General features: G+C 43.6%; 1 protein-coding gene across 9 annotated transcripts in view; it reads right to left on the bottom strand.

Moving 5' to 3' along the window:
- Positions 1-1,173: 1,173 nt before the first annotated feature.
- The window catches only part of xpo1b (exportin 1 (CRM1 homolog, yeast) b), a 75,624-nt gene continuing 52,430 nt past the window's right edge, over positions 1,174-24,367 (bottom strand). For 8 of the 9 annotated variants that reach the window (XM_090217702.1, XM_090217699.1, XM_090217701.1 and 5 more), the window contains 8 exons: positions 21,173-21,356; positions 20,050-20,156; positions 19,034-19,228; positions 14,820-14,988; positions 8,143-8,277; positions 5,464-5,623; positions 3,665-3,761; positions 1,174-2,742 (listed from right to left, as the gene is read on the bottom strand). In XM_090217702.1, the coding sequence (XP_090073828.1) occupies positions 2,596-2,742; positions 3,665-3,761; positions 5,464-5,623; positions 8,143-8,277; positions 14,820-14,988; positions 19,034-19,228; positions 20,050-20,156; positions 21,173-21,356 (1,194 nt within the window). In that variant the 3' untranslated portion in view covers positions 1,174-2,595. Of the gene's footprint in view, positions 2,743-2,833; positions 2,909-3,664; positions 3,762-5,463; positions 5,624-8,142; positions 8,278-14,819; positions 14,989-19,033; positions 19,229-20,049; positions 20,157-21,172; positions 21,357-24,367 lie in introns of those variants that run through there. The other variant, XM_090217705.1, reaches the window with a different exon arrangement.

The following is a 24,367-nucleotide window of genomic DNA, read 5'->3' as shown; positions in this document are numbered from 1 at the left end:
GTTACCACCATCCCTCAGTTCTCTATCAGAGCAGTTACCACCATCCCTCAGTTCTCTATCAGAGCAGTTACCACCATCCCTCAGTTCTCTATCAGAGCAGTTACCATCATCCCTCAGTTCTCTCTCAGAGCAGTTACCACCATCCCTCAGTTCTCTCTCAGAGCAGTTACCACCATCCCTCAGTTCTCTATCAGAGCAGGTACCACCATCCCTCAGTTCTCTATCAGAGCAGTTACCAACATCCCTCATTTCTCTCTCATAGCAGTTACCACCATCCCTCAGTTCTCTATCAGAGCAGTTACCACCATCCCTCAGTTCTCTATCAGAGCAGGTACCACCATCCCTCAGTTCTCTATCAGAGCAGTTACAAACATCTCTCAGAGCAGTTACCACCATCCCGCAGTTACCATCTCTCAGAGCAGTTACCACCATCCCTCAGTTCTCTATCAGAGCAGTTACAACCATCCCTCAGTTCTCTATCAGAGCAGTTACCACCATCCCTCAGTTCTCTATCAGAGCAGTTACCACCATCCCTCAGTTCTCTATCAGAGCAGTTACCACCATCCCTCAGTTCTCTATCAGAGCAGGTACCACCATCCCTCAGTTCTCTATCAGAGCAGTTACCACCATCCCTCAGTTCTCTCTCAGAGCAGTTACCACCATCCCTCAGTTCTCTATCAGAGCAGTTACCACCATCCCTCAGTTCTCTATCAGAGCAGTTACCACCATCCCTCAGTTCACTCTCAGAGCAGTTACCACCATCCCTCAGTTCTCTCTCAGAGCAGTTACCACCATCCCTCAGTTCTCTCTCAGAGCAGTTACAAACATCTCTCAGAGCAGTTACCACCATCCCTCAGTTCTCTATCAGAGCAGTTACCACCATCCCTCAGTTAACTCTTGCTCTGAAGGAGCTGAAGGATTTCTAGGTTTTTGTTACAGCCCAACACTGAAACACTTTTTATTCAACAATCCAGGTATTGATTATTAGTTGATCAGGGTCATGTGTTTTAGTGCTTGGCTCTCTCTCAGGAGAGAGAAGTTACTACAGACAGACCAGGGTTGGTGACCGTTACTTTAGAGAACATGAATATTTAAATAAATATAAAAGTTACACTTACTGCCACCACAAAGAAAAGTGAAGTATGAAAAATAAATAGAGGCCAGAGGCATCGGTTATAAAATCCTCAACTTTAATCAGGTCAAAAAGTTTCACAACAACCGTAACGAGTAGAGAAGGGGAACTATTTGCCATTTTACAGATTGAGTTTGGATTAGGAATTATACTTTTTGTTGCTTAATCAAACTATTGGCAACTAATTATTTCCCTCTGGAATTAAAAAGCCTTTTGTTTTATTTTGGATAGAAGACATGTTATAAAGATCCAAATAAACAATGCAAAAATACAAAATGAAATGTAAACCGAGTTGTTTTATTTTTGCTCGTCTTCTAGGTAGTGTTGCTGAGGCACTACTAGCATGGTAAACAATGTCCATTAGTTCCAATTCAGAATCTCAACAGCCGACTGACAGAAGTTAAACGGGAGTTTGTTATATAAAGAAGCAGCCATTTTGAACCCATAAATAAAACGTGAATAACCGCTTCTTCTTCTTTCTGTTAAAGGTCCATTTGAATGAAGAGCTCTCCAGGGAGCAACGATCCTCACAGAGGAAAACTAAACGCCCATGTCGTCTAGGCGACAGCACACGCACTCAACACACCCACAAAAAATAATAATGATGTTCCCATGGTAATTCATGTGCTATAGAATTGGGATGATATGCACATAATCTGTCTTGCTCCGATGATGCTCCTTCCTGTCTTCCTAGTTCCCGCCTCCCGTCACAGCCGGGCGACCAAACACAGTAGGTTTCTTTCAGTTGGGCGGAGGTTCAACCAATGAGCACGGCCGCTAGCCTGACCACCTGACACACAAAGCAGCAGCATCTCTGACTTCCTTCCTTCATAGTCCGCTAACTTCACATTCTAACCACAATGCATTGGGTTGGGAATCAGACGCAGGGTGCACACACACACACACTTCTAGAACACCACTTCATTCCTTCCAGTCTGTCACATCATAGTTCAGGAAAGCCTCTTTGCTGAGAACTGTTTTACACATATGCATTGTTGCACAAAAACTCTCCTGTCTCATATATGTGTGTGTGTGTGTGTGTGTGTGTGTGTGTGTGTGTGTGTGTGTGTGAGAGAGATAACATGTGGAGGGAGGAAACAAGTGAAGTTCAGAAATCTTCCCATACGTCTGCTTCATGTCATGCAGCTAGGGGGGGTGATGACCCCTGACCCCTGACCAAATAAACAGTGGAAACATATGACACAAGTTTCCATATAAAACAGGTGTAACGGGCCACGGGGTGACGCTGTACGTCGTCAGTTACATATTGACATGGTTTTTGGTGGACAGAACAGCTGATGGATGAGGACGGGCGTGTCTGCTCTCTCCGTTCCTCAGCAACGTGACCTGGGGCCTCCCACCTCTCTTCGTTCCTTCTGTTCGGGTTAGTTTTGTGTGTTTGTTGGTATGCCTGTATGTACAGTAACAGCAGTTTGGTTCATGTGGCGCAGTGGCTGGACGTCTCAATCACACATCTCCTCGGGTATTTCGTGTGGGTTGAGGATACCGGGAACTGACATCTGCAGCTTGTGTTTCTCCTCCTGCGCCTGACGCAGCGACGCCTCCCGCTCCTCTAGGAACAGGTCTGTGGTGTCCTCCCCTGCAAACTCCTACAGGAGGAGAGAGAGAGACATTACCACACATACAGACAGACAGACAGCAACAGGTCTGTGGTGTCCTCCCCTGCAAACTCCTACAGGAGGAGAGAGAGAGACATTACCACACATACAGACAGACAGACAGCAACAGGTCTGTGGTGTCCTCCCCTGCAAACTCCTACAGGAGGAGAGAGAGAGACATTACCACACATACAGACAGACAGACAGCAACAGGTCTGTGGTGTCTTCCCCTGCAAACTCCTACAGGAGGAGAGAGAGATACATTATCACACAGACAGACAGACAGCAACAGGTCTGTGGTGGCCTCTCCTACAGGAGGAGAGAGAGACATTATCACACAGACAGACAGACAGCAACAGGTCTGTGGTGGCCTCTCCTACAGGAGAGAGAGAGACATTATCACACAGACAGACAGACAGAAACAGGTCTGTGGTGGCCTCTCCTACAGGAGGAGAGAGAGACATTATCACACAGACAGACAGACAGCAACAGGTCTGTGGTGGCCTCTCCTACAGGAGGAGAGAGAGACATTATCACACAGACAGACAGACAGACAGCAACAGGTCTGTGGTGGCCTCTCCTACAGGAGAGAGAGAGACATTATCACACAGACAGACAGACAGCAACAGGTCTGTGGTGGCCTCTCCTACAGGAGAGAGAGAGACATTATCACACAGACAGACAGACAGCAACAGGTCTGTGGTGTCCTCTCCTACAGGAGAGAGAGAGACATTATCACACAGACAGACAGACAGAAACAGGTCTGTGGTGGCCTCTCCTACAGGAGAGAGAGAGACATTATCACACAGACAGACAGAAACAGGTCTGTGGTGTCCTCTCCTACAGGAGGAGAGAGAGAGACATTACCACACAGACAGACGGTTGGAGGTTGGAGGTGGAGGAAAAGGCTCACCTTAATCTGTACCAGGAAGTCCCTCAGGTGTTCCTTGAAGGCTGCAATGTCCTGGTTTAGACTGAACAGTCCTGTTACGAACACCTTGACCTGGGCACTGAGGGACAAGACAATGTAGAAGACATAGATAAACAGGACAACGGTGTTGTGGTCGTACGTGTTCTATGTAGTGAATCTGTTATTCAATGTGTTTCTATTGGCTAATAGCAGTAAGGACTATCTGTTCTATGTAGTGAATCTGTTATTCAATGTGTTTCTATTGGCTAATAGCAGTAAGGACTATCTGTTGTTCTATGTAGTTAATCTGTTATTCAATGTGTTTTATGGGCTAATAGCAGTAAGCAATGTTCCCTCTAAGGTGCGTGCGTGTGCATGCAGCTCCCCTGGGAGACTGCCGCACAGAAGAAATATCAGCCCGTGCAGAGATGCGTGAGATTAAACTTCACTCAACTTTATAGAGTTTTCCCCTTTAGTTAAAACTATCAACGTTTTTACTGTGGGAATTGTGATTGAATCAACGCAATATTCACCTCATTCAATTCAACATACAGAAACTAAACTAACTATACAAGACTTAGTATGCAAAACGAATTATGCAAGAGATGTTGTTATAGGCAGAACGCATCGGAGTAGGATTCTATTGCATTAACAGGCACGACTCAGGCCCGTACTCTACACAGACCGGTGTACCATAACCAATCAGAGCTGCAGTAGGCCTATATGCAAATAGACCATTGCCATATATGGATTTGTGCAGCGTTATCCTTTCTGTTTTCCATGAGTTCATCTACAACTCCAGCACCTGCTAAAAGTACCTGGATGTGACAACGTTCTTCAGCTTTTGTCCATATATGGATTTGTGCCATTCACTTTGAACTGGACTGTGTTTACAGCATGAGCCGTCATGAGTAGATGCACTTGTTTTGAGATCAAAGCGAGAGCAGCATGTTGCCACTTGTGCACATTTTGTTAATTTCCTTTGCTAGTTAGTGAGTTACTAGCCCAGTTATAGATCATTAGTAGTCAGCAATAGGGGAGTGATTACTAGTTAGTGAGTTATTGATCATTAGTAGTCAGCAATGGGGAGGTGATTACTTGTTAGTGAGTTATTAGTCCAGTTATAGATCATTAGTAGTCAGCAATAGGGGAGTGATTACTAGTTAGTGAGTTATTAGTCCAGTTATAGATCATAATTAGTCAACAATAGGGGGGTGATTACTAGTTAGTGAGTTATTAGCCCAGTTATAGATCATTAGTAGTCAACAATAGGGGAGTGATTGTTAGTGACTTATTAGCCCAGTTATAGATCATTAGTAGTCAACAATAGGGGAGTGATTGTTAGTGACTTATTAGACCAGTTATAGATCATAATTAGTCAACAATAGGGGGGTGATTACTAGTTAGTGAGTTATTAGCCCAGTTATAGATCATTAGTAGTCAACAATAGGGGGGTGATTACTAGTTAGTGAGTTATTAGCCCAGTTATAGATCATTAGTAGTCAACAATAGGAGAGTGATTGTTAGTGACTTATTAGCCCAGTTATAGATCATAATTAGTCAACAATAGGGGGTGATTGTTTCCTAAAAGAACACAAAACATGTACATTTCTAGACATCTCTGAAAAGCAAGTCAAGTAAAGAGCTTTTTTTTTTTGTCTTAAAGAGGCAGTGTTGTATTTTGAGACAGGATTGAGTAAGATAAGTAGCCAATAGGCAGAGGGTAGCATCATTTTCCTGATTCTCTGTAATAATGGAATGTAAATAATGATGCATTTTATTTACTTCATAAAGGTACTTACTCCTGTAGATGTGGGAAAGCAGTTTTGAGCAGGTTGGCCACGTACTCCTGTATGAAGACCTGGTTGTTGCCGGGGTTGGAGGGGTTGAGCTGGGTGTTGATCTTCCCTTCCTCCACCAGGTTAAACATGTAGGTCAGGATGGAGGCATGCATCGTCAGGCCTGGGGGAGAGGCAGAGAGACACACACAACCAGACATGCACAGTTAGGTGATATGGATTTATACAAATGGTAAAACAGAACAAGAGACGTGTGCTCTTACCGGAAGTTTGTGCGTGTGTGTCCCAGCAAGCACATAACGTTCTGAGAACCATAGTTTTCTTAGAGCTTAGTGAGGGCGTGGTTGTTCTATGGTTATTTAGCATACAACCTTCCCACAACTTCCTGGGAATGACGCAGGATAGTTGTTTGTCCTTGGAACATTCTCAGCACATTTAACTTGACAAAACAAAAAAACGCTATTTGCTTTGTATATCATTACTTTAACAAAACACTTCCTAAAAGTTAAAACATTTACATGGCTACAATTTTGGTAATGTTCTAGGAACGTTCTCCAACTGGTTTGACATTGGGAATGTTCTCAAATAGTTCAGAGAACATTAAGAAACAAAGTTATTCTGTGGGAATTTCAGTAATTCAGCATAACATTTCCTACAGGTTTCCTCGTGGTTCTATTTAAAATCATGTTCTCAATTTGTTCCAAGAACGTTAAGGAAAAGTTCCATTAAAAAAACACAAGAAAACATTAGTAACGTTCAGAGAACGTTCTAAGAATGTAATTGGAAAAAATATACATTCTCAGAACGTGAAGAAAACATTCTGTAAACTTTAGTAACGTTCTAAGAATGTTATTTAAAAACATACATTCTCAGAACGTGAAGAAAACATTCTGTAAACTTTAGTAACGTTCTAAGAATGTTATTTAAAAACATACATTCTCAGAACGTGAAGAAAACATTCTGTAAACTTTAGTAACGTTCTAAGAATGTTATTTAAAAACATATACATTCCGTTCTCAGCATCAACAAAACCGTCTATCCTCCATCTTGTTAAGTGTGTTCAGGTGTTAGCCACGCCCACTGATTGGCCACAGCTGATCTTAATGAGTCTTGGTTTCCTTTGAAATGGGGGTCTGTTTGAATAGACTAAAAGGAACAGCTTTGTATGAGTTAGAAACATGGCATGCTAGCTGCATCCTGGCGGTGCAGTGGACTAATTCAATGGATAGAGAATAGAAGATTATAGGTTTGAATCCCACTGATGCCGTATCACAATAAAACTGAAATGTGCTTGTAGGGCTGAGAATTGCCAGAGACCTCACAATATCACAATACTTAAGTGCCGATATTATATCTATTTGATACTGTGATTTTATTGCAACTTGATGTTCCAAACATATTTCTTGCCATATGAGGGACAAGAGAGAACCATGAGACAATGAGTTGGATATAAAAGTGCCGAAAACAAATTGTCCCCAGTCTGAAAAAGATGGAGAACAAGCTATGAAGGAAAAATACTGGAGTTTTGGTCAAAGTACAGCCAACTAGCACTAACATAATATTATCAAACCAAAACATCATCAAAGATAATATCCCAATATGTGACTGTGTACATTTCCTCCCCATCACTATGTGTTCTCATGATTAATGCCTAAGGAAATTCATTTCCATGTATTCTATCAGTGCGTGGAGTAAAAAAAAAAGAAGCTAAAATAACCCAAAATAACCTAAAATAACCCAAAATAACCAAGCAGTGTTTTTACAAGTCTCATTGAAACATTCAGTGAAAGTTTTAAGGAAGTTTTTTTTTAAAACCTCAAAATAACCTAGAATTTCCATCCTTAGAGAATTAATAAAACCTTCTAGGACAACTTTCAAGGAACCAGAGTAAAACGATCTCAGAACCTCCCAGCAAACTAAAAATGTCCTTTACCAGAACAGGAAAAAATTTCACTTCCGTCCTCAGAAAGTAAAAAAACAAAAAATAATGTTTTGTTTACCAGTCAAACGTACGGTTTCGTCCTCAGAACCAAAACACACAGGTCCCACAACTTCCAAGGAACCAAATGTGCTAGCTGGGGTGTGTGTTTGTATTCAGTACTCACCAGCAGAGAGTGTGTCTGTGTGCGTGAGCGTGCGTGCGTGCTCATCGTCAGTGTGTGTGCGTGTTGCATCCGTGTGTGTACTATACTCACCAGCAGAGAGTGTGTCTGTGTGCGTGAGCGTGCGTGCGTGCTCATCGTCAGTGTGTGTGTGCGTTGTATCCGTGTGTGTACTGTACTCACCAGCGGAGTGTGTGTGTGTGCGCGCGTGTGTGCGTGCTCGCTCATCGTCTGTGTGTGTGTGTGTGTGTGTGTGTGTGTGCTCGCTCATCGTCAGTGTGTGTGTGCGTTGCATCCGTGTGTGTAGTGTACTCACCAGCAGTGTGTGTGTGTGCGCGCGTGTGTGTGTGTGCGTGCGTGCTCGCTCATCGTCAGTGTGTGTGTGCGTTGCATCCGTGTGTGTAGTGTACTCACCAGCAGTGTGTGTGTGTGTGTGTGCTCGCTCGCTCATCGTCAGTGTGTGTGTGCGCGTTGCATCTGTGTGTGTACTGTACTCACCAGCAGAGTGTGTGTGTGTGTGTGTGTGCTCGCTCATCGTCAGTGTGTGTGTGCGTTGCATCTGTGTGTGTACTGTACTCACCAGCAGTGTGTGATGTGTCAGTGACCACAGAGAAGATGTGTTGGAGGATGTCACAGAAGTATGTCTGGTAGAAGCTCTGTGCTGCAGCCTCTTCCTGGGTCACGTTCTGCAGTAGAGTGTAGAGGATCTGAAGACCTGCCACAGGAACATACACAATATATATATATATATATATACACACACAATATATATATAGGATCTGAAGACCTGCCACAGGAACATACACAATATATATCATATATAAATATATATCCACATATTTACAGGATTTGAAGGCCTGCCACAGGAACATACACAATATATATCATATATAAATATATATCCACATATATACAGGATTTGAAGGCCTGCCACAGGAACATACACAATATATATCATATATATATATACAGGATTTGAAGGCCTGCCACAGGAACATACACAATATATATATATATATATATATACACAGGATTTGAAGGCCTGCCACAGGAACATACACAATATGTATCATATACAGTGCATTCGAAAAAAAATTATAATTTCCTCAATCAACACACAATACCCCATAATGGCATCACAATACCCCATAATGGCATCACAATACCCCATAATGGCATCACAATACCCCATAATGGCATCACAATACCCCATAATGGCATCACAATACCCCATAATGGCATCACAATACCCCATAATAACAAAGCAAAAACATTAAAAACTGTCCAATGTATCCTACTCATTCAAAGGTTTTTCTTTATTTTTGCTATTTTCTACATTGTAAAATAATAGTGAAGACATCAAAACTATGAAATACACTTATGGAATCATGTAGTAACCAAAAAAATGTTAAACAAATAAAAATATATATTTTAGATTCTTTATAGTAGACACCTTTTGCCTTTGACAGATTTTCACACTTGGCATTCTCTCAACCAGCTTCATGAGGTGGTCATCTGGAATGCATTTAAATGAATTGGTGTGCCTTGTTAAAAGTTAATTTGTGGCATTTCTTTCCTTCTTAATGTGTTTGAGCCAATGTGTTGTGTTGTGACAACGTAGGGCGGTATACAGAATATAGCCCTATTTGGTAATAGACCAATAATAAAGTCCATAAAGTCCATATTATTAATAAAGTCCATATTATGGCAAGAATAGCTCAAATTTGATTTTACCTATATTTAACTAGGCAAGTCAGTTAAGAACAAATTATTATTTACAATGACAGCCTAGGAGCAGTGGGTTAACTGGTCTAGGAGCAGTGGGTTAACTGGCCTAGGAACAGTGGGTTAACTGGCCTAGGAAAAGTGGGTTAACTGGCCTAGGAGCAGTGGGTTAACTGGCCTAGGAGCAGTGGGTTAACTGGCCTAGGAGCAGTGGGTTAACTGGCCTAGGAACAGTGGGTTAACTGGCCTAGGAGCAGTGGGTTAACTGGCCTAGGAGCAGTGGGTTAACTGGCCTAGGAGCAGTGGGTTAACTGGCCTAGGAGCAGTGGGTTAACTGGCCTAGGAGCAGTGGGTTAACTGGCCTAGGAGCAGTGGGTTAACTGGCCTAGGAGCAGTGGGTTAACTGGTCTAGGAACAGTGTGTTAACTGCCTTGTTCAGAGGCAGAACGACAGATTTTTACCCTGTCAACTCAGGGATTCAATCCATCAACCTTTCGGTTACTGGCCCAACTCTCTAACCACTAGGCTACCTGCTGGTTACTGGCCCAACTCTCTAACCACTAGGCTACCTGCTGGTTACTGGCCTAACTCTCTAACCACTAGGCTACCTGCTGGTTACTGGCCCAACTCTCTAACCACTAGGCTACCTGCTGGTTACTGGCCCAACGCTCTAACCACTGGGCTACCTGCTGGTTACTGGCCCAACGCTCTAACCACTAGGCTACCTGCTGGTTATTGGCCCAACACTCTAACCACTAGGCTACCTGCTGGTTACTGGCCCAACTCTCTAACCACTAGGCTACCTGCTGGTTACTGGCCCAACTCTCTAACCACTAGACTACCTGCTGGTTACTGGCCCAACACTCTAACCACTAGGCTACCTGCTGGTTACTGGCCCAACTCTCTAACCACTAGGCTACCTGCTAGTTACTGGCCCAATGCTCTAACCACTAGGCTACCTGCTTGTTACTGGCCCAATGCTCTAACCACTAGGCTACTTGCTGGTTACTGGCCCAACACTCTAACCACTAGGCTACCTGCTGGTTACTGGCCCAACGCTCTAACCACTAGGCTACCTGCTGGTTACTGGCCCAACTCTCTAACCACTAGGCTACCTGCTGGTTACTGGCCCAACTCTCTAACCACTAGGCTACCTGCTCCACTGCTCCAGAGTCCAATGGCGGCTTTACACCTCTCCAGCCGACACTTGGCATTGCGCCGCTGCTACGCCATGGAAACCCATTTCATGAAGCTCCCGAAAAGTTATTGTGCTGATGTTGCTTCCAGAGGGAATTTGGAACTTGGTAATGAGTGTTGTGTGGCCTACCACTTTGCGGCTGAGCCGTTGTTGCTCCTAAATGTTTCCACTTCACAATAACAGCACTTACAGATAACCGGGGCAGTTCTAGCAGGGGAGAAACCTTACAAACTGACTTGTTGGAAAGGTGGCATCCTATGACAGTGCAACATTTAAAGTCACTGAGCTCTTCAGTAAGGACATTCTACTGCCAAGGTTTGTCTATGGAGATTGCATGGTTGTGTGCTCAATTTTATACACCTGTAAGCAACAGGTTTGGCTGAAATAGCCAAATCCACTAATTTGAAGGGGTGTCTATATACTTTTGTATATATAGTGCATTTACAATAGAAAGTCAATATGTACATGTGTGTAGTGTGTGTGTGTGTTAGCATGTGTTAGCGTGTGTGTGTTAGCGTGTGTGTCTCTTCAAAGTCCCCGCTATTCCATAAGGTGTATTTGTATCTGTTTTAACTGCTAGCATCAGTTACTTGATGTGGAATAGAGTTCCATGTTGTACTGTGGAATAGAGTTCCATGTAGTTCTGTGGAATAGAGTTCCATGTTGTACTGTGGAATAGAGTTCCATGTAGTCATGGCTCCATGTAGTCATGGCTCTATGTAGTTCTGTGGAATAGATTTCCATGTAGTCATGGCTCCATGTAGTCATGGCTCCATGTAGTCATGGCTCTATGTAGTTCTGTGGAATAGATTTCCATGTAGTCATGGCTCCATGTAGTCATGGCTCTATGTAGTTCTGTGCGCCTCCCATAGTCTGTTCAGGACTTGAGGACTGGCATGTCTTGTGGGGTATGTTGGGTGTCCGAGCTGTGTGCTAGTTTAAACTAGAGGTCGACGATTATGATTTTTCAACGCCGATACCGATTATTGGAGGACCAAAAAAGGCCAATACCGATTAAATCTGACGATTTTTATATATATATATATATATATATATATATATTTGTAATAATGACAATTACAACAATACTGAATGAACACTTATTTTAACTTAATATAAATACATAAATAAAATTGATTTAGTCTCAAATAAATAATGAAACATGTTCCATTTGGTTTAAATAATGCAAAAACAGTGTTGGAGACGAAAGTAAAAGTGCAATATGTGCTATGTAAAAAAGCTAATGTTTCAGTTCCTTGCTCAGAACATGAGAACATATGAAAGCTGGTGGTTCCTTTTAACATGAGTCTTCAATATTCCCAGGTAAGAAGTTTTAGGTTGTAGTTAATATAGTATTTCTAGGACTATTTCTCTCTATACCATTTGTATTTCATATACCTTTGACTATTGGATGTTATTATAGGTACTTTAGTAAATGCAGAAAAGTGCTGTCTAAATGAATGCTTTCGAATTCGCTTGTTAAATCACCCGTTTGGCGAAGTAGGCTGTGATTCAATGAGGGCGGGGGGGTGGCAGGGTGGCCTAGTGGTTAGAGCGTTGGACTAGTAACCGGAAGGTTGCGAGTTCAAACCCCCGAGCTGACAAGGTACAAATCTGTCGTTCTGCCCCTGAACAGGCAGTTAACCCACTGTTCCCAGGCCGTCATTGAAAATAAGAATTTGTTCTTAACTGACTTGCCTGGTTAAATAAAGGTAAAATAAAAAAAAATAAAAATAAATAAAATTAACAGTCACCGCATCGATTATATGCAACGCAGGACAAGCTAGTTAACCTAGTGATATCATCAACCATGTGTAGTTAACTAGTGATTATGTTTAGATTGATTGTTTTTTATAAGATAAGTTTAATGCTAGCTGGCTCCTTGCTGCACTCGCATAACAGGTAGTCAACCTGCCACGCAGTCTCCTCGTGGAGTGCAATGTAATTAGCCATAATCGGTGTCCAAAAATGCCGATTTACCGATCGTTATGAAAACTTGAAATCGGCCCTAATTAATCGTCCGTTTCCGATTAATCGGTCGACCTCTAGTTTAAACAGACAGCTCAGTGCATTCAGCTTGTCAACACTTCTTACAAAAACAAGCAGTGATGAAGTCAATCTCTCTTCTCTACTTTGAGCCAGGAAAGATTGACATGCATATTATTAATGTTAGCTCTCCGCGTACATTTAAGGGCCAGCCATGCTGCCCTGTTCTGAGACAGCCATGCTGCCTTGTTCTGAGACAGCCGTGCTGCCCTGTTCTGAGACAGCCGTGCTGCCCTGTTCTGAGACAGCCGTGCTGCCCTGTTCTGAGACAGCCGTGCTGCCCTGTTCTGAGACAGCCGTGCTGCCCTGTTCTGAGACAGCCGTGCTGCCCTGTTCTGAGACAGCCGTGCTGCCCTGTTCTGAGACAGCCGTGCTGCCCTGTTCTGAGACAGCCGTGCTGCCCTGTTCTGAGACAGCCGTGCTGCCCTGTTCTGAGACGGCCGTGCTGCCCTGTTCTGAGACAATTGTAATTTTCCTGTCCCTCTTTGTGGCACCTGACCACACACACACGACTGGATAGTAGTCCAGATGCGACTAAACTAGGGCCTGTAGGACCTGCCTTGTTGATAGTGTTGTTAAGAAGGCAGAGCAGTGCTTTTTTATGGACAGACTTCTCCCCATCTTAGCTACTGTTGTATCAACAGTTTTGACTATGACAGTCCTGGGTTACTCCAAGCAGTTTAGTCACCTCAATTTCATTACAATATTTACTAACTTATTCCTTGCCACCCATTCTGAAACTGACTGCAGCTCTTTGTTAAGTGTTGCAGTGATTTCACCCGCTGTAGTAGCTGACGTGTACGGTGTTGTCCACATATGTTGACACACTGGCTTTACTCAAAGGTCATTAGTAAGGATTGAAAAAAAAGAAAGGGGCCTAGACAGCTGCCCTGGGGAATTCCTGATTCTACCTGGATTATGTTGGAGATATTTCCATTAAAGAACACCTTCTGTGTTCTGTTAGACAGGTAACTCTTTATCCACAACATAGCAGGGGATGTAAAGCCATAACACATACATTTTTCCAGCAGCAGACTATGATCGATAATGTCAAAAGATGCACTGATATCAGCTTCCACAACCTTTTTATCATCAATTTATCTCAGCCAATCGTCAGTCATTTATGTAAGTGCCGTGCATGTTGAATGCCCTTCCTTATAAGAGCGCTGAAAGTCACGTTGTCAATTTGTTCACTGTAAAATAGCATTGTGTCTGGTCAAACACAATTTTTTCCAAAAGTTTACTAAAGGGTTGGTAACAGGCTGATTGGTTGTCTATTTGAGCCAGTAAAGGGGGCTTTACTATTCTTGGGTATCAGAGTGAAGGCACACACTTCCTTGTTGGCTGAGATTGAAGATATGGAAAATAGAGGAGTGCCAATATCGTCCGCTATTATGTTGATAGACAACAATCATTTGTTCACCTCTTCCACACTCACTTTACGGAATTAAAAATGACAATGCTTGTCTTGCATAATTTGGTCAGTGTAAATGTGTTTTGGATGTGTAAAGTCAGCATTTGTTGCTGGCATGTCATGCCTAAGTTTGCTAATCTTGGCAATGAAAAAAAATAATTTAAGTAGTTGGCAATATCAGTGTGTTTTGTGATTAATGAGCCATCTGATTCAACGAATGATGGAGCTGAGTTTACCTTTGTGCCCCAAATGTAATTTCAGGTGCTCCAAAGCTTTTTTTTACTATCATTCTTTATATAATTTATCTTTGTTTCATAGTATCATAGTATTCATAGTTTCTTATTCTTTTCATTCAGTTTAGTCACATTATTTCTCAATTTGCAGTACTTTTGCCAAATCGGATGTGCATCCAGACTCATTTGTCATTCTTTTTGCCTCCTCCCTCTCAACCATACAATCATGTTTTGTATTCATCAGTCCGGGGGGATTTAACCGTTGTTACAGTCATTTTCTAAATGGGCGCGTTGCTTATTAAGTAACTGGAATAAGCAATTACATGAAACGTGTTAAGTGCAGCGTCTGGTTGCTTCTCATTACACACCACAGACCAGCAAATATCATTTACATCAACATAAGAATCACCACAAAACTGATTGTATGACCTCTTGTATACTGTATTAGGCCCAGCATTTGGAACTTTGGTTTTTACTAGATATGGCTACTATAAATCACTACATCCTATGGATTTGGATACTGCTTTAAAAAAAAGATTTGTAAAAGATGTGATCAATACATGTGGATGATTTCATTCATGTGCTGTCATTCGTAAAGGAAAGCACTTGTGTGTGTGTGTGTGTGTGTGTTCAAGCCTCACCTGTGTCGGCCACGTTCCTCATGGTGTGTTTGAAGGCCCAGATGATGGAGTCCAGCACCAGTTTGAACTGGGCCGGAGGGATGGCCAGGAATGCTGGGAAACAATGGGAGTTGACTGCCTGCAGCAGGTAGAAGAAATGAGTCCTGTGTTCCGGGTACTCCTCAAAGTCCTGGAGGGAGAGAGAGAGACGGGGCCATATTGATGAGAACCAACCGACAACAGTTGTAGGCACTAAAAAGATAGGTTGGCCTTGGTATTGGTAGAACAACTGCTGTAAAATGTGTGCAACACAACACTAACACTCCATGGAGAGTGACCCCTACAGTCAGTATGGAAATGGCACACTCCATGGAGAGTGACCCCTACAGTCAGTATGGAAATGGAACACTCCATGGAGAGTGACCCCTACACTCAGTATGGAAATGGAACACTCCATGGAGAGACCCCCTACAGTCAGTATGGAAATGGAACACTCCATGGAGAGTGACCCCCTACAGTCAGTATGGAAATGGAACACTCCATGGAGAGTGACCCCCTACAGTCAGTATGGAAATGGAACACTCCATGGAGAGTGACCCCCTACAGTCAGTATGGAAATGGAACACTCCATGGAGAGTGACCCCCTACAGTCAGTATGGAAATGGAACACTCCATGGAGAGTGACCCCCTACAGTCAGTATGGACATGGAACACTCCATGGAGAGACCCCCTACAGTCAGTATGGACATGGAACACTCCATGGAGAGTGACCCCCTACAGTCAGTATGGAAATGGAACACTCCATGGAGAGTGACCCCCTACAGTCAGTATGGAAATGGAACACTCCATGGAGAGTGACCCCCTACAGTCAGTATGGAAATGGAACACTCCATGGAGAGACCCCCTACAGTCAGTATGGAAATGGCACACTCCATGGAGAGTGACCCCTACAGTCAGTATGGAAATGGAACACTCCATGGAGTGAGACCCCCTTACACTCAGTATGGAAATGGAACACTCCATGGAGAGTGACCCCCTACAGTCAGTATGGAAATGGAACACTCCATGGAGAGTGACCCCCTACAGTCAGTATGGAAATGGAACACTCCATGGAGAGTGACCCCCTACAGTCAGTATGGAAATGGAACACTCCATGGAGAGTGACCCCTACAGTCAGTATGGAAATGGAACACTCCATGGAGAGAGACCCCCTACAGTCAGTATGGAAATGGAACACTCCATGGAGAGACCCCCTACAGTCAGTATGGAAATGGAACACTCCATGGAGAGTGACCCCTACAGTCAGTATGGAAATGGAACACTCCATGGAGTGAGACCCCCTTACACTCAGTATGGAAATGGAACACTCCATGGAGAGTGACCCCCTACAGTCAGTATGGAAATGGAACACTCCATGGAGAGAGACCCCCTACAGTCAGTATGGACATGGAACACTCCATGGAGAGTGACCCCCTACAGTCAGTATGGACATGGAACACTCCATGGAGAGAGACCCCCTACAGTCAGTATGGAAATGGAACACTCCATGGAGAGTGACCCCCTACAGTCAGTATGGAAATGGAACACTCCATGGAGAGAGACCCCCTACAGTCAGTATGGAAATGGAACACTCCATGGAGAGAGACCCCCTACAGTCAGTATGGAAATGGGACACTCCATGGAGAGAGACCCCCTACAGTCAGTATGGAAATGGAACACTCCATGGAGAGTGACCCCCTACAGTCAGTATGGAAATGGAACACTCCATGGAGAGTGACCCCCTACAGTCAGTATGGAAATGGAACACTCCATGGAGAGTGACCCCCTTCAGTCAGTATGGAAATGGAACACTCCATGGAGAGTGACCCCTACAGTCAGTATGGACATGGAACACTCAATGGAGAGACCCCCTACAGTCAGTATGGAAATGGAACACTCCATGGAGAGTGACCCCCTAAAGTCAGTATGGAAATGGAACACTCCATGGAGAGGGACCCCCTACAGTCAGTATGGAAATGGAACACTCCATGGAGAGAGACCCCCTACAGTCAGTATGGAAATGGAACACTCCATGGAGACTGACCCCCTACAGTCAGTATGGAAATGGAACACTCCATGGAGAGTGACCCCCTACAGTCAGTATGGACATGGAACACTCCATGGAGAGACCCCCTACAGTCAGTATGGACATGGAACACTCCATGGAGAGACCCCCTACAGTCAGTATGGAAATGGAACACTCCATGGAGAGACCCCCTACAGTCAGTATGGAAATGGAACACTCCATGGAGAGTGACCCCCTACAGTCAGTATGGAAATGGAACACTCCATGGAGAGTGACCCCTACAGTCAGTATGGACATGGAACACTCCATGGAGAGACTCCCTACAGTCAGTATGGAAATGGAACACTCCATGGAGAGTGACCCCCTACAGTCAGTATGGAAATGGAACACTCCATGGAGAGGGACCCCCTACAGTCAGTATGGAATTGGAACACTCCATGGAGAGAGACCCCCTACAGTCAGTATGGAAATGGAACACTCCATGGAGAGTGACCCCCTACAGTCAGTATGGAAATGGAACACTCCATGGAGAGTGACCCCCTACAGTCAGTATGGACATGGAACACTCCATGGAGAGACCCCCTACAGTCAGTATGGAAATGGAACACTCCATGGAGAGTGACCCCCTACAGTCAGTATGGACATGGAACACTCCATGGAGAGAGACCCTACAGTCAGTATGGAAATGGAACACTCCATGGAGAGACCCCCTACAGTCAGTATGGACATGGAACACTCCATGGAGAGACCCCCTACAGTCAGTATGGACATGGAACACTCCATGGAGAGTGACCCCCTACAGTCAGTATGGAAATGGAACACTCCATGGAGAGGGACCCCCTACAGTCAGTATGGAAATGGAACACTCCATGGAGAGAGACCCCCTACAGTCAGTATGGAAATGGAACACTCCATGGAGAGTGACCCCCTACAGTCAGTATGGAAATGGAACACTCCATGGAGAGTGACCCCCCTACAGTCAGTATGGACATGGAACACTCCATGGAGAGTGACCCCCTACAGTCAGTATGGAAATGGAACACTCCATGGAGAGTGACCCCCTACAGTCAGTATGGAAATGGAACACTCCATGGAGAGTGACCCCCTACAGTCAGTATGGAAATGGAACACTCCATGGAGAGTGACCCCTACAGTCAGTATGGACATGGAACACTCCATGGAGAGTGACCCCCTACAGTCAGTATGGAAATGGGACACTCCATGGAGAGTGACCCCTACAGTCAGTATGGAAATGGAACACTCCATGGAGAGTGACCCCTACAGTCAGTATGGAAATGGAACACTCCATGGAGAGTGACCTCCTACAGTCAGTATGGAAATGGAACACTCCATGGAGAGTGACCCCTACAGTCAGTATGGAAATGGAACACTCCATGGAGAGTGACCCCCTACAGTCAGTATGGAAATGGAACACTCCATGGAGAGTGACCCCCTACAGTCAGTATGGAAATGGAACACTCCATGGAGAGTGACCCCTACAGTCAGTATGGACATGGAACACTCCATGGAGAGTGACCCCCTACAGTCAGTATGGAAATGGGACACTCCATGGAGAGTGACCCCTACAGTCAGTATGGAAATGGAACACTCCATGGAGAGTGACCCCTACAGTCAGTATGGAAATGGAACACTCCATGGAGAGTGACCTCCTACAGTCAGTATGGAAATGGGGGCCTTAGTGAACTACCTCTTTAAATTGACTTATTTTATTGTCATTTTTCTTTTTTCAGAGGATGGTTACAGGTACAAAAACAATCAAATCAATGCATACAAGATAACTCGACCCATCGACCCGCTTCCTACACCCTCAGATTATGGGATGCCAAGGTCAGATTTGTCCATATTCTGTTCCAGTTAAAGCGTTGTTCAGATTCAATTAGATCTGTAGAATTGACTCTTTTAATGTCTAGTTCAGAATATGAGCTTTCCAAAAGTTGTTTATATATAATTGAGATCAATCCTTTCAGGAACCCAGATCATTTATTTATAAATCACATCATTTTTGGTAGTTTGGTTTGTACTTTTGACAAATTGTGCCTACTATGTCAAGGATTTACAGCCATACTGACATCATGTTAAGAGTACATTTTATAAACTATAAAGATTAAAGTTTAGAACAATACCCACTATTAATAATGCTGATACTTACTTTATTGATCATGTTGAGCGTGCATTCGAACACGGCATCGAAGATCTGCGGGATCTCCCCGGTGATGTGTCCGCCCAGCTTGTTGACGATGGTTGCCATGGTGCTGAGGACCTCGGGCTCCCGGGCGGCGGGGACGTTGCGCTGGTAGTCGATGAGAACGGCGTCGAGCAGCGGCGGAACAAAGTTCTCCCCCACCTGGAAGGAAGGAACACCGGACGGGATCAACGGACAGATCAACACGGCAGAGGGAGGAATGTTGTTTTTGTTATGTTCTCACCAGGTTACTGTAGGACAGGACTGAGGTCAGTGTGTGTGTGTGTGTGTTACTAAGGACTAAGTGACCAACACGGTTGTCTTTCAAACTCTTAAGGGGAGAGTTTCCCAATCCATTCCTGGAGTACACACAGGACTGACACGTACTGCTTTAAACAGTCAGGTTTACTTATTTTCCACCATAATTTGCAAATAAATTCATAACAAATCCTACAATGTGATTTTCTGGATTTTTTTTCTCGTTTTGTCTGTCATAGTTGAAGTGTACCTATGATGAAAATTACAGGCCTCTCTCATCTTTTTAAGTGGGAGAACTTGCACAATTGGTGGCTGACTAAATACTTTTTTTGCCCCACTGTATTAGCATCTGGGACAGAGTAGGAGGCAGTTCACTCTGGGCACGCTATTCATCCAAAAGTGAAAATGCTGCCCCCTATCCCAAAAAGGTTAAAGGCACCGTCTTCTGACCCACTGGAATTGTGAATTATAAATGAAATAATCTGTCTGTAAACAATTGTTGGATAAATGACTTGTGTCATGCACACAGTAGATGTCCTAACCGACTTGCCAAAACAATAGTTTGTTAACAAGAAATTTGTGGAGTGGTTGAAAAAAAGAGTTGTAAGGACTCTAATCTAAGTGTGTGTAAACTTCTGACTTCAACTGTATGTAGTAACAATATATTCTGATATATGTAGTACCAATATCTTCCTGTCAGATGTGTATATATATCTGTATCTCACCATCTGTGGATCGCTGGATCTGCTAACCCAGCCGGAGATGAGTTTGAGCGTCTCTCTTTTCACCGTCCTCATACTTCTGATCAGGGGCTGTTTCGTCACCATCTCTCCTGAAACACACAGCGCCAAGAGAACATGAGGAGAGGACACACCACAAAGAGAACAGACGCATGAGGAGAGGACACACCACAAAGAGAACAGACGCATGAGGAGAGGACACACCACAAAGAGAACAGACGCATGAGGAGAGGACACACCACAAAGAGAATAGACGCATGAGGAGAGGACACAACACAAAGAGAATAGACGCATGAGGAGAGGACACACCACAAAGAGAACAGACGCATGAGGAGAGGACACACCACAAAGAGAATAGACACATGAGGAGAGGACACACCACAAAGAGAATAGACACATGAGGAGAGGACACACCACAAAGAGAATAGACGCATGAGGAGAGGACACACCACAAAGAGAATAGACACATGAGGAGAGGACACACCACAAAGAGAATAGACGCATGAGGAGAGGACACACCACAAAGAGAATAGACGCATGAGGAGAGGACACACCACAAAGAGAACAGACGCATGAGGAGAGGACACAACACAAAGAGAACAGACGCATGAGGAGAGGACACACCACAAAGAGAACAGACGCATGAGGAGAGGACACACCACAAAGAGAACAGACGCATGAGGAGAGGACACACCACAAAGAGAATAGACACATGAGGAGAGGACACACCACAAAGAGAACAGACGCATGAGGAGAGGACACACCACAAAGAGAACAGACGCATGAGGAGAGGACACACCACAAAGAGAATAGACACATGAGGAGAGGACACACCACAAAGAGAACAGACGCATGAGGAGAGGACACACCACAAAGAGAACAGACGCATGAGGAGAGGACACACCACAAAGAGAACAGACGCATGAGGAGAGGACACACCACAAAGAGAACAGACGCATGAGGAGAGGACACACCACAAAGAGAATAGACGCATGAGGAGAGGACACACCACAAAGAGAATAGACGCATGAGGAGAGGACACACCACAAAGAGAATAGACGCATGAGGAGAGGACACAGCCCCCAGCGCACCCCATCCCCCCACTGACCGTTGGTCTGGATGGCTGCGGAGATGTTTTCGCTGAGGCACTTGTAGACGTTGAGCATGTCCAGATAAATGCGTCCTAACTGGATAACGAAGGGATGTCCCACGGCCTTACAGGCCCGGACGTTGGTCTTCAGGATGCTGCCGAGCTGCTTCACCGTCTCTGGGTCCTTCAGAATGTCCACGTTCTAACAGAGGGGAGGGAGTCAACCAATCACATGACATTTATAAAGCCCTTTTAACATCAGCAGATGTCATAAAGCGCTGTACAGAAACCCAGCCGAAAACCACAAACTTTAAGCAATGCAGATGTAGAAGCACGGTGTCTAGGATAAACTCCCTGGAAAGCAGGAACCTAGGAAGAAACCAAGAGAGGAACCAGGCTATGAGGGGTAGCCAGTCCTCTCCTGGCTGTTCTGGGTAGAGATTTAAGAGAAGGGTACTTTAGTGATCATCAGACTGAGACTACAGGTCTTTGACTGCAGGAAAGGGGTACTACTACAGGTCTTTGACTACAGGAAAGGGGTAGCTACTAGAGGTCTTTGACTACAGGAAAGGGGTACTACTACAGGTCTGACTATAGGAAAGAGGTAGCTACTACAGGTCTTTGACTACAGGAAAGGGGTAGCTACTAAAGGTCTTTGACTACAGGAAAGGGGTAGCTACTAGAGGTCTTTGACTACAGGAAAGGGGTACTACTACAGGTCTTTGACTATAGGAAAGAGGTAGCTACTACAGGTCTGACTACAGGAAAGGGGTAGCTACTACAGGTCTTTGACTATAGGAAAGGGGTAGCTACTAGAGGTCCTTGACTACAGGAAAGGGGTAGCTACTAGAGGTCTTTGACTACAGGAAAGGGGTAGCTACTACAGGTCTTTGACTATAGGAAAGGGGTAGCTACTAGAGGTCCTTGACTACAGGAAAGGGGTACTACTACAGGTCTTTGACTACAGGAAAGGGGTACTATTACAGGCCTTTGACTACAGGAAAGGGGTACTACTACAGGTCTTTGACTACAGGAAAGGGGTACTACTACAGGTCTTTGACTACAGGAAAGGGGTACTACTACAGGTCTTTGACTACAGGAAAGGGGTACTTCCCAGTCCAGTCACGTTCTCACTGGGGGGATTTTAGCTTATTTACAAAACATGTTAAAAATATGAAAGAAGTGTGAAATTAATTAATTAATTAATTACTACAGGAGTGACTCGATTCTTCATTATTACAGGAGTGACTCGATTCTTCATTATTACAGGAGTGACTCGATTCATTACTGCAGGAGTGACTCGATTCATTACTACAGGAGTGACTATATTCATTACTACAGGAGTGACTAGATTCATTATTACAGGAGTGACTAGATTCATTATTACAGGAGTGACTAGATTCATTACTACAGGAGTGACTAGATTCATTATTACAGGAGTGACTAGATCCATTATTACAGGAGTGACTAGATTCATTACTACAGGAGTGACTAGATTCATTATTACAGGAGTGACTAGAGTCATTATTACAGGAGTGACTAGAGTCATTATTACAGGAGTGACTAGATTCATTACTACAGGAGTGACTAGATTCATTACTACAGGAGTGACTAGATTCATTACTACAGGAGTGACTCGATTCATTACTACAGGAGTGACTAGAGTCATTATTACAGGAGTGACTAGATTCATTACTACAGGAGTGACTAGATTCATTACTACAGGAGTGACTAGATTCATTACTACAGGAGTGACTAGATTCATTATTACAGGAGTGACTAGATTCATTATTACAGGAGTGACTAGATTCATTACTACAGGAGTGACTAGATTCATTACTACAGGAGTGACTAGATTCATTACTACAGGAGTGACTAGATTCATTACTACAGGAGTGACTAGATTCATTACTACAGGAGTGACTAGATTCATTATTACAGGAGCGACTAGATTCATTACTACAGGAGCGACTAGATTCATTATTACAGGAGCGACTAGATTCATTACTACAGGAGTGACTAGATTCATTACTACAGGAGTGACTAGATTCATTACTACAGGAGTGACTAGATTCATTACTACAGGAGTGACTAGATTCATTATTACAGGAGTGACTAGATTCATTATTACAGGAGTGACTAGATTCATTACTACAGGAATGACTAGATTCATTACTACAGGAGTGACTAGATTCATTACTACAGGAGTGACTAGATTCATTACTACAGGAGTGACTAGATTCATTACTACAGGAGTGACTAGATTCATTACTACAGGAGTGACTAGATTCATTACTACAGGAGTGACTAGATTCATTACTACAGGAATGACTAGATTCATTACTACAGGAGTAACTAGATTCATTATTACAGGAGTGACTAGATTCATTACTACAGGAGTGACTAGATTCATTACTACAGGAGTGACTAGTCATTATTACAGGAGTGACTAGATTCATTACTACAGGAGTGACTAGATTCATTACTACAGGAGTGACTAGATTCATTATTACAGGAGTGACTAGATTCATTATTACAGGAGTGACTATATTCATTACTACAGGAGTGACTAGATTCATTACTACAGGAGTGACTAGATTCATTACTACAGGAGTGACTAGATTCATTATTACAGGAGTGACTAGATTCATTACTACAGGAGTGACTAGATTCATTACTACAGGAGTGACTAGTCATTATTACAGGAGTGACTAGATTCATTACTACAGGAGTGACTAGATTCATTACTACAGGAGTGACTAGATTCATTATTACAGGAGTGACTAGATTCATTATTACAGGAGTGACTATATTCATTACTACAGGAGTGACTAGATTCATTACTACAGGAGTGACTAGATTCATTACTACAGGAGTGACTAGATTCATTATTACAGGAGTGACTAGATTCATTACTACAGGAGTGACTAGATTCATTACTACAGGAGTGACTAGATTCATTATTACAGGAGTGACTAGATTCATTATTACAGGAGTGACTAGATTCATTACTACAGGAGTGACTAGATTCATTACTACAGGAGTGACTAGATTCATTATTACAGGAGTGACTAGATTCATTACTACAGGAGTGACTAGATTCATTACTACAGGAGTGACTAGATTCATTATTACAGGAGTGACTAGATTCATTACTACAGGAGTGACTAGATTCATTACTACAGGAATGACTAGATTCATTACTACAGGAGT

This window comes from Oncorhynchus mykiss, chromosome 23, assembly GCF_057628025.1.
Source record: "Oncorhynchus mykiss isolate SJ-2025 chromosome 23, ASM5762802v1, whole genome shotgun sequence".
NCBI classification, from domain to species: domain Eukaryota; kingdom Metazoa; phylum Chordata; class Actinopteri; order Salmoniformes; family Salmonidae; genus Oncorhynchus; species Oncorhynchus mykiss.
The sequence above is the reverse complement of the archived record's forward strand: the minus strand, read 5'-3'. Positions and strand labels throughout refer to the sequence as shown.